At 45.7% G+C, this 10,667-nt stretch overlaps 1 protein-coding gene across 1 annotated transcript; it reads right to left on the bottom strand.

Moving 5' to 3' along the window:
- Window positions 1-7,279: 7,279 nt before the first annotated feature.
- On the bottom strand, window positions 7,280-8,796 carry LOC123148177 (thiamine thiazole synthase 2, chloroplastic; the record flags this gene model as incomplete). Its single annotated transcript, XM_044567543.1, is given in 2 exon segments — window positions 7,280-7,738; window positions 7,865-8,796. Coding segments are annotated over 2 exon segments (1,103 nt in total), but the record flags the coding sequence as incomplete, so codon positions are not given.
- Between the last annotated feature and the right edge of the window lie 1,871 nt (window positions 8,797-10,667).

Here is a 10,667-nt window from a genome sequence, read left to right as displayed (position 1 = left end):
ACAAAACACCAGGCATAAGGCCGAGCCTTCCACCCTTTACCAAGTATATAGATGCATTAATTAGATAAGAGATATTGTGATATCCCAACAAGTAAACATGTTCCAACAAGGAACAACATCTTCATGTTCCAACAAGGAACAAACTTCAATCTTCACCTGCAACTAACAACGCTATAAGAGGGGCTGAGCAAAGTGGTAACATAGCCAAACAACGGTTTGCTAGGACAAGGTGGGTAGAGGCTTAGTTCAACAATATGGGAGGCATGATAAGCAAGTGGTAGGTATCGCAGCATAGGCATAGCAAAAGAGCGAGCATCTAGCAAGCAAAGATAGAAGTGATTTCGAGGGTATGGTCATCTTGCCTGAAATCCCGCAAGGAAGAAGAACGAGTCCCTGAAGAAGACAAACGGACGTAGACGAACGGGTCCTCACAAACGCGACGTTATCGAAACTAACCTGAAGAAGCAACACCGGAAAAGAAGCAAACAACATAGTAAACGACCAACACATAAACATGGCATGATGCACAACCAAGTATGATGCATGTCCGGATTAAAGAGGCATGGCATGGCAAAGAGCACAATCAATCCTACAAATTAAGTGGAGTTCAATATGCAACAAGTTGCATATTGACGGAACCACATCAATTATTTAGTTCTCTCTCGGTTAGGTACTGAACAATATTAAATGTTGGTTAACATGGCAAGAGGTGAGGCATAACAAAACTACACCATATAAACAATTTAAATGGGGCCGGGTATAACAAATAATGAATCCGGTAAATCCCCATATGCATTAGTAATATATTGCAACAATAATTTAAACATTTTAATTGTTGTTGTCATGTGCGGATGACATGAACAAGTTTATGCAATTTTTATTAAAAATTGACAAGAGCATTATGAAGCATTTTGTCATCGTGGCGAAAATGAAAAGGGGTGCCACGACAACGATAACGGTAACGGTGCCACGACAACGTTCCGGTTCCGGTAACTCGATTGAGATACCGATACAAAAGAGAAGTATGCGGATGCGTGCAAAAGATGGTGGGGCACTTCCGGATACCGGGTGTCCCACGAGATGACGGTAACAAGGCAAAAGAGGGGCAACGTGCATCGACAATTCGGACACGGTTAGAACATGAGCATCTCATACAACTTGCATTCATTCTAGGAAGGTCGTCTCGGCGATTATACCTTTCAGAGCGTGCATTATCAGAACGGATCAAGTTCGAAGCAGAGAAGGGGAAGTAGACGTTCTCGGGACCTTCGTAGTGGAAGTAATCGTTCTCCCATGCTCTAGGGTCGACGGTAGAGGTTCTCGCGATCTCGGCGATGGTAGTGGTACATGTTTATCGGTAGTCGAACATGACGATCCGGAGAGGGTACTTGGCAACATGCACGTCATCGGTAGTTGTACACAAACGTCATCGGACTTGACGGGTTCGAGGTCTCCGGACGTAGTGGTACATGTTCGTTTTTCGGAGAGGTACATGGTGTTCTTCGGTCATAGGTACTTTACGTTTTGCTACCTGGGTCTTCGATGACGGTCGTTGTTCACATGGCATTGGGGTACTTGTCGGTCCGGTCTTGATGGCGTAGTGGTACACATTCCGTAGACGAACATGGATGTCATGGTACTTGGCGTCGTTGTGGCCTCCAGGTACTTGCCGAAACCCACATCGGGTGTAGTCGTACAGATTTGAAGACGAACTTGGCGTCGAAGTCGAACTTGCCGGTCTTGATGAATCTGAAGGGGCATCGAAGGACTTGCCAAAGGCCCTGCCTCGGGAGGTCACCGGATGTGCGTGGAGGCGGCAGAGAAGTCTCCTGCAGTCTTCCGGTCATCACGAACAGGAGGCCAAGGCAGGGCGCATCGATTGCAAGGGGAGTAGGTGCTTCTTCGGCGACGCATCGGTGCAGGGAACGAAAAGAAGCGCACGGGCAGGAGGAAGGCCATGGCAGACGAGGGCTTGAGCAGCAGCAAGAGGAGAGGCGGAGGCGAAGCAGGGAGGCGGAGCTCCTGCAAAACGGTGGCAGAGCGGCTGATTGCTGTGGTGGTAGCCCCGGCAACGACGAGCTGCAGGAGGCCGGCCTTGAAGCGCCGTTACTCGAGGCGAGGAGCAGGGAACGATGCCGATGAAGGGGAGGCCGGAGGTGGCGCTGGCCTGCGGCGGCCGCAAGGCAACGGTCTTGGCGCGCAGGAGGTGGGAACGGGGCCCTGACGGCGGTGTCCGGCCGGGACCGGGCAAGGGCGGCGCAGGCGGCCTCTCCAGGAGGTGCAGGTGGGCGAGACAACGCGACGGCGGCCTCGCGCAAGGAGGATGACGGCGGATCGAGAGGTCCTCCTGATCGGGACGAGGAGGAGGGGGCACATCGCGAGGAGGACGAGTGGGTCAAGGGAGAGAAGGGTGCTGTGAGGGAGCGCTAGGGGATCGAGCGCCTCCTGGCGCTGGCTCTGTGTGTGGCGACGCACAGGGAGAGATGGGGATCGATCGAGAGAGGAGGGATGGAGCAGCGTGGCTAGGTTAAGTGAGGGTTTAGGTGGGCTGGGCTAGCTGCACAAATGGGCCGACCTAGATGGATAGACCCAAGAAGCTGGGCTCTTCTCTCCCTCTATTCTTTTCCTTTTTAAAACAGACCAGAGAAGGAGAAGGAAAAGAAAGAGAAGGTAGGGGTGGAATCTGGGCACGAGGACAATTTTCCCGGACTCATAAAAATATGCATGGTCCGAGAAAATTAGAAGTGGTAAGATCGGAAGATATGAATTCAAACTCATTTGAATTTAATCAAATGGTTTGAACTAGGGCTAGGGTTTTGAAGTGCCCAGAAATGTTGAGAAATTAGGTGGAGCTCGGGGAAGTGACGAAAGAAATTACAGGAAAAGTTTGGGGACCAAAGTTGAAGCGGAAAATGGCATGTGATAAATTGTAAGTGTGTTATAGGTGATTCCGAAAATGGAATATTTAATATAGCTCCCTAATATCAGGAGGATATGTTATAAAGAGAATCACCATGTGAATTCCCTCGATTTAAATGGATCAAAGATCCATACGGTTTATTTATTTGAGTTGCAAAAGATTTATGGGATGATGGCATGATGACATGATGCAAAGCACATGACGCAAAGAACCAAACAAATCACACGACGAAACCCGGAAACCCTGGAAGGCATCTGAAGCTCCGGTCTTGGGGCGTCATAGTGGCATATCAACTGGAGCTTCCACCAAACCTTTCTCAGGTTCACGATGTGTTCCATGTGTCACATCTCCGCCGTTGCTTCAAGGACCCAATCCGAGCAGTGGATCATGAAGTGCTCGAATTGCAACATGACCTCTCCTATAAAGAGCATCCGGTCTGCATTCTTGACCAAGCTGAACGCCGCACACGTCAGAAGGCGGTCAAATTCCTCAAGGTCTAGTGGTCGCATCACTCAGAAGATGAAGCCACTTGGGAGCGCGAGGACCGCCTGCGTGATGAATACCCCGCACTATTTCCTTCTACCTCCTAAATCTCGGGACGAGATTTCTTGTAGTGGAGGAGTTTTGTAATGCCCAAATAATCATGCTACAGTAATCCCACGTTAACGATGCCATGTCACCTCTGTCACTGTAGTTAATCTTGGGTTAGTTCAAAACCGATTCAAATTCAAATTTAAAATAAAGTTAAATAATAAAAGTTTCAAACATTAAAATAAAAATGTTCGGTTTGTACTAAATATTACATAGATAATTATGGTGTAGAAGACACAGTTTTATAAAATGCCTAAATAAATTAAAATGATTTAAAACAGAAAAGTAAATAAATAAAAAGAAATAAAAATAAAAATAAAAAAACAACAAAGATGAAGCACCCCGCCCCCACTGGGCTCCGGCCCAGTTGGCCTGCCCAACTGGGCCAAGGCCCACCCCCACTCTATAAATCCATCTCGGCCAGGGCCTTCTCCTTAGGCATGTCCTTCCAAGCCTTGAGAATTTTTCTAAGAAAGGCTCCTCCAGATAGCACAAACTCGTACCTTGGAGACCGAGAAAATCCCAATTCAGGTCATGCCCCCTAACCACGGCACATCAATCATCCTCCTTGAAATATACGTAAAGAGACTCTTTAATATGTTTGTGATTAATTAGGATAGAATGTCCATCTATGAGATTATCGGTGCAATTCTTACTTTTCCTATGGCTTGCCTCCATGTGAAAATGAGATATTGGCATCTCCGGCCTCAAGCCAAGTAATTATGGATCTTCTCCATGAAATGAAATATGCAATATTCTGGAATTCTGTTGCTATCATCAACAATGAAAACATACCTTTGAACCATCTATGGACTAGAGGTAGGCAAAGCATGATCACAACATGCAAAAAAACACCATGATATCATGCACAAGGCGAGACTAAGATAATGAGAAGATATGCTAGAAATTTTACTATTTTTCTTACAAGGTCATTAAGTATTGTACAAGTAAATCAAACTCCTAGCTTTCTAATTCAACCCAAGTCTCAGTGAAAGCACACGCACAAGCATAACAAAGCAAGTGGCACACAATAATATCAAGACATTCAACCTTTCTGAAGAAAAAATCAGTATACAGCTTCATATGACAAACAACAAACATCCAAATTCCGGTGGATCCATGTCTATCACTGTTTTGCGCATGGATCAATTCTAAAGAAATCTATTTCGTTATTTGTATGGCAACATGGCATGGTGTCTTGCATGGTACCAGTGACATAGCTTCCAATCATGAATTTTCCAGTAAGAAAACATCATTCCTTATTTCTCATTGCATATTGCTTATGAATAAGTTGCTTCCATGTTTTATAAAGCATCCTTCGCAGCTCAACACTTGACTGCGCAAGTTGAATGTTTGTTGCAACACCTATTGTATTCACAATCTCCATTTCCTATCCTCTTAAAATATGAGAATGTTTAGTTGAACCTCCTAAGATTGTCACCATATACATATCTCTGACATCTGAAAGTGCAACTAATATACGATTTAGCACTCTGTCTTGCATGGTCATCAGAAACTCATTAGAAACATGAATATCATATGGTGAAGTGGGAAAATATTTGCGAATTGAAAGATGAGGAAGGCCTTGTTATAAATATGCCCTAGAGGCAATAATATTATTTTATTTTATTTCCATATTTGTAATTAAGAGTTTATATTCTGTGCTATAACTGCTATGATCCTAGAATGTGTGATTCAGTGGAAAACTCATATGCACGTGTGGAATGATAAACAGTAAAATATGATTCCTATTCTCGCCTCTAAGATTATCTCAACTGTTGTTAGTGATCACATTTTCCGGATCTGAGGATATCATTAAGTGTAACGATAGTCCTAAAACAACTTTCAGAATATGACGTTGGAAAAACGATCATATTGAATTGACCCTAACTTGTTTGTTATACTTTGAGATACAATCGTCACAAGTCAATTGTTATAAGACGGAGAGTTAACGTGTGATCTTGTTCCTTAGACCATGAGAGTATCGAGCAACTTCTCACTATACGGTGGGCTTTGGGGTTGCTCAAACGTCATCTGTAACACGGCGATCATAACGACGCCTTACAGGTTCATCGGGAAGTTTGATAAGGGACTAGATAGCTCAAGAGTGGGATTTGCTCCTCCGGCAATGGAAAGATATTCTCAGGGCCTTCTTGGTGTGACGGCAGCCATCATCGTCTGGCCAGACATAGGTAACTAGGTAACGTGGATGCCGAAATATGTCAACGAGAAAGAAGAACAAAACTGGTAACGAGGAGACCGATATAGCTAGTCAGCATTTGTATGACTCAAGAAGATACTAATACATCTCACCTCGGTTTGTTTGTAAAATATCGAGAACCAAAGGGAATAACACATGATAACAAAAGGTTCACTCGAATGTCATTCATGTATTCATGGGAATCGATATGGATATCCATGGTTCCGCTATCAGTCATTGAACGAAAGAGGCTTTGTTCATGTATACGTTTTATCGAACCTAGAGGGTCACAAACTGAAGGTAATCACGATCTGTTGAGTGTTAATAGGGCTAGAGTAAGGAGTAAATATTTATGAAATAATTTCATTCATATTCAAAATAGTTTCAAGAGGAACCGAAAGTGTTTCAGGGTCACCGGAAGGGTTTCGGGGGTTACCGGGTAATATTGATAAATAATATATAGGTGGAAAATATTTTCGAAGATGTTAAATTAGTATTAAAAGGCTCTAATAATAATTATGAGGCTTTTATATTTAATTAGATATCAACGGGTCTTAAAATGCCAGGTGGTGGAAAGGATATTGGGTCACTTGGGCAGAATAGGAGGTGGCGCCCCCCTTTCTTCATGGAGACGGAGAGGCCGAATTGGAGGGAGAGTCCCCCTCCTCTTCGCCAGCGCAATGGGGGACGTTTCCCCATTGTGGTGCTTCCTCTTCGCTCCTCCAACCTTACTAAAGGTTTTGGTCACTTTTAAACACACAAGTTTTGTATCCTCCTCTAGTTCTAGTTGATCCAATTAGAGCTAGATCTAGATCCTTTCTAATCCTCATAATTAGAAGCCCAGTGTGATTCTAATATTCTCCTTCTAACCACACGTTACACTTAGCCACCTCTGTGAGGCACAGAGGTGGCTAAGTGTAACATGTGGGAAATAGGTTGTGCCCTTTTGTGTGGCGTGCTTGAGATATGGACCCACATTTTTTCTCTTGTGTCGCGGCACAATTCCTCTGGGTGCCTTGGGGACTAAGTGGCAGGCCTCAGATCTTAACGATTCCATATCCTTCTTAGGTGAATTACACCGGTAGGAGGAAGCTCTCCTATAAATTCCATATCCATATCGTGATCGTTCTGCAATGAGTCATCGTTGGCACTTTAATGGATCCGATTTTATAGAAACCGTTGGCACTTTTAATGATCATGATTAATGCATCGTGGAATCGAATCAATTCGATTTTATATGAACAGTTGTCACTTTTAATGGTTATGATTAATGACTGGTAATAGTATGAACCCACAACAGCATTTTTAGAGCAAAAATGCTAGACACACGGATCTTTACGGGCCTAATACAGGCTCCTTCCAACTAATCAAACTAGCCCCCCCCCCCCTGATTTTTAGAGATGTATACGCTAAATTTATTGTGCATGTTTGTGTTGGTCCTCTGTATTTTGCAAGTTGTATGCTAGCTACCTATTGTATAGACCTTGATTGTTGATTTATGTGTCACCGGAAACTGAAAAAAGAAAACTCGATCCGGCCATGGAGTAAACAGAGCCCGCACACCAACATAGAACTCAACCTTTTTATTCCCTCCTCTTGTTCCAGAAGGATTCATCATCCATGGAACTGCCGCGAGGCAGAGGCAGGGCAGAGCACATGGCGGGCAGGTGGCATGAACAAAATACGCTAACACAAGAAAACTAAAGACAAACATCGGAATTAAACACGAGTCTGACAAATCACAAAGACAAGCCCTCGTCCCTAAGCATCCTCCGTTTCACCGAACCATCTTATTGATCTTGCGCCCCCAAACACCAGCGTACGTACGCCTTGGTGTCCGTGGCTCATTGCTTTGCTTAGGCGTCCACGATGTCGCCGTTGTTGGTCGCCGCCAGGATCATCTCCGGGTGCAGCGCCGGGGTCACGTTCTTGAGCGTCCCGTCGATGCCGTTCGGCCGGCCGAGGGCCTTGAGCGCCAGGTGCGCCGCCTTCTGGCCGGAGATCATCATGGCGCCGAAGGTCGGGCCCTGTAACCAACCGCCGCCACAAGACAAACGAAATTAATCCGGTCAGTCCAGCACAAGTCGAAAAGAGATTCTTCTTCTTCTTCCAAGAAGAGGACGCGTGTATAGGAAAGCAAGATTTAGGAGTACCATTCTCGGGGCGCCGTCGATCTCGGCGACCTCCATGCCGGTGACAATCATGCCGGGGACAACCTCGCGGGTGAGGCGCACGATGGCATCCTCGGCCGTGTTCATGTCGAGCGCCTTCATCCCGGGCACCGCCTGGATCATGCCGATGTCCTGGAGCCGCTTGACCCCGGTGGCGCCGAAGGGCCCGTCGTGGCCGCAGGAGCTCACCACGACCTTGGCCTCCATGACGTTGGGGTCCATGCAGGACTGTGTGTCGTGGTTCATGGAGACGAGCGCCCAGTTGGTGACGACGCCGGCGACGCGGTCCTCCTTGACGATGAGGTCCTCCACGGCGACGGCGTTGAAGAGCTTGACGTTGGGGCGCGCGAGGAGGCGGCTCATGACGGTGGAGGTGAAGAGCGCGGCGTGCTTGATGACGACGTAGTCCTCCTGCTCGTCGTACTCGATGTTGAGCTCGTCGAGGAAGAGGTGCGCCGGCTTGCGCACGACCATGGCGGAGAAGAGCTGGCCGCCGAGCCACGCGCCGCCGCCGGGGGACACGGACTGCTCGATGATGGCGATGCTGATGGAGGGGTCCTTGGAGAGCTCGTACGCGCAGGACAGCCCCGCGGATCCGGCGCCGACGATGACGACGTCGGTGTCGGCGTAGGTGATCATGTCGGTCATGTAGCGGCGGGTCATCTCGCGGGAGACGATGGACTCCTTGATGGGGCTGAACTTGAAGGCGTTGAGGTCGTAGGGTGGGGTGGAGGAGGAGATGGAGTTGCAGATGGCGCCGGCGCGCGGGGTGGCGACGCAGGACGGGGTGCGGGCCGCCGCCGGGAGGCGGACGCCGGAGAAGGAGGTCTTGAGGAGGCTGGAGGCGGTGGTGGCCATGGCTGCCATGGTGTGTGGAGCTGTGCTAGCTTCTTTTTTGCTGAGATGGGTGGAGAGTGGAGACTGATGATAAGGGGGAGTGTGAGTGGCAGGGTATAAGAAGAGGATGAGAGGCGAAATATCTGGAGATTGTGGGTACGTGCCGTCAGATCTGAGCATGTCGCAGCCTTTGGACTCATTCGGGATATTTTGAGGAGCATTTCGGATCCTCTGTCAATCACTAGTTCTCTACTATCAGAAAAAAAAATAGCCGCTTCTTTTCTGTTTTCTGTTGATTTTTACTCTCAAAAGATGCCGCGTAAAATTAAAATCAACACAAAAAGCGAAAATAAATTGAAATAACCTAAACCAAATCATCCCTTTTATAAAATCATGTACTGCATTAACTCAATTAAATCAAATCAAATCTTTGCAAATCACAACTAAATCGAAACTTTCATTTTCTTCCCTTACGAATATCCAAATCAAATCAAATCTTATCAAAATCTCAACTACGTCAAAAACTTTTCTTGCAATCCACTATCCGTACTTAAAATCAAATTAAATCTTATCAAAATCTAGAATATAGTGGGTGAAATGTATATTTCATATATAATTAGTGTTGAACCACTAGAATAATGTATGCATCTATTGCAATGCACGAGCAATTAACTAGTTGTTTTGGTTGTCATCGTGGAGTCAAACCCTGTCAAAAGAAGTAAATCGGCAAGTCATTTTTATTTTTTTACTGTGAAGTCAGCAATGACATCAACCTAGGACATGAGGTCAGAAGTGATGTCATTTAGTACATGACGAAATCTCTACTGTTGAAGAAGAGTTGGTCGTGTTGACTCCCCTCACCCCTCATTTCCCCCCTTGCGCACTCCCCCCTCCTTGATTTTCTATTGATTTCTTGGTACTCTCAACCGATGTCGCACAAAAATAAAAATAAAATAAATAGAGTAACTTGGAATAATCTAAACCGACTCTGTACTTCCTAAAATCACGTCCTAGATTAACTCAATCAAATGAAATCAAATCTTGTCGAAATCACAAATAAATCGATAATTTCCTTTCATTCCCCTACGAATACCTAAATCAAACCGAATCTTACCAAAATCCCAACTAAATAAAAAACTTTGCTTGCATTCCCCTAGCCATAATCAAATCAAATTAAATCTTGTCAAAGTCTAGAATATGGTGGGGGTAAGCTATATGTCAGATATAATTGGTGTTGAACCACTAGAATGTGTATGTGTCCCTTGCAACGCACGGGTAATTAGCTAGTTGTTTTGGATGTAATCGTGGAGTCAAACCCTGCCAAAAGGAGTAAGTCGGCAAGACATTTTTTTACCGTGAAGTCAACAAGGACATCATCCTAGGACATGAGGTCAACAATGATGTCATTTAGTACATGATATAAGCAATGAGGTCACTAGGACTGTATCGTCCGTAAGGGCATGAACTATGGAGGCACTAATATGTTGCTGAGTGCTTCTCCAGGTTAGATGTAGGAGTAGAGATGTGAATCACTACATTTCCCCAGCCTAGTGTGTCCCCCTCTTCTGTCTTCTCTCTCTCTCTCTATCTTTTTTGTCCTAAGCCAATAACTTCTTATCTCGTCCACTTTGACCAATCATTTTTGCATCCTTCTCTCTCCCTTGTTTTGTGACGAATCACCTTCCTCTCTTGCAGGCCCCCGTTTGGGCCTGCAGGCAACCATTTTCTTTACCTTTTTCTCTCAATGACAGCAGGGCATCCGATGTGTAGGGCTGGGGCAACATCGTCGATGCCCTAAGTACTATAAAAGGAGTATCACACCACCATTTGTCAATCAAGCATTCAGCTTCAAAGCCTAGTATTACTTGTATGGATCTAGCTAAGTGTGTCTGTAAGTGATACATTCTGCTTCATGCAACCCCTAGCACTCACAATTTAGCCCCCTAAG

The sequence above is a fragment of the Triticum aestivum genome, chromosome 7A, assembly GCF_018294505.1.
Source record: "Triticum aestivum cultivar Chinese Spring chromosome 7A, IWGSC CS RefSeq v2.1, whole genome shotgun sequence".
NCBI classification, from domain to species: domain Eukaryota; kingdom Viridiplantae; phylum Streptophyta; class Magnoliopsida; order Poales; family Poaceae; genus Triticum; species Triticum aestivum.
The sequence above is the reverse complement of the archived record's forward strand: the minus strand, read 5'-3'. Positions and strand labels throughout refer to the sequence as shown.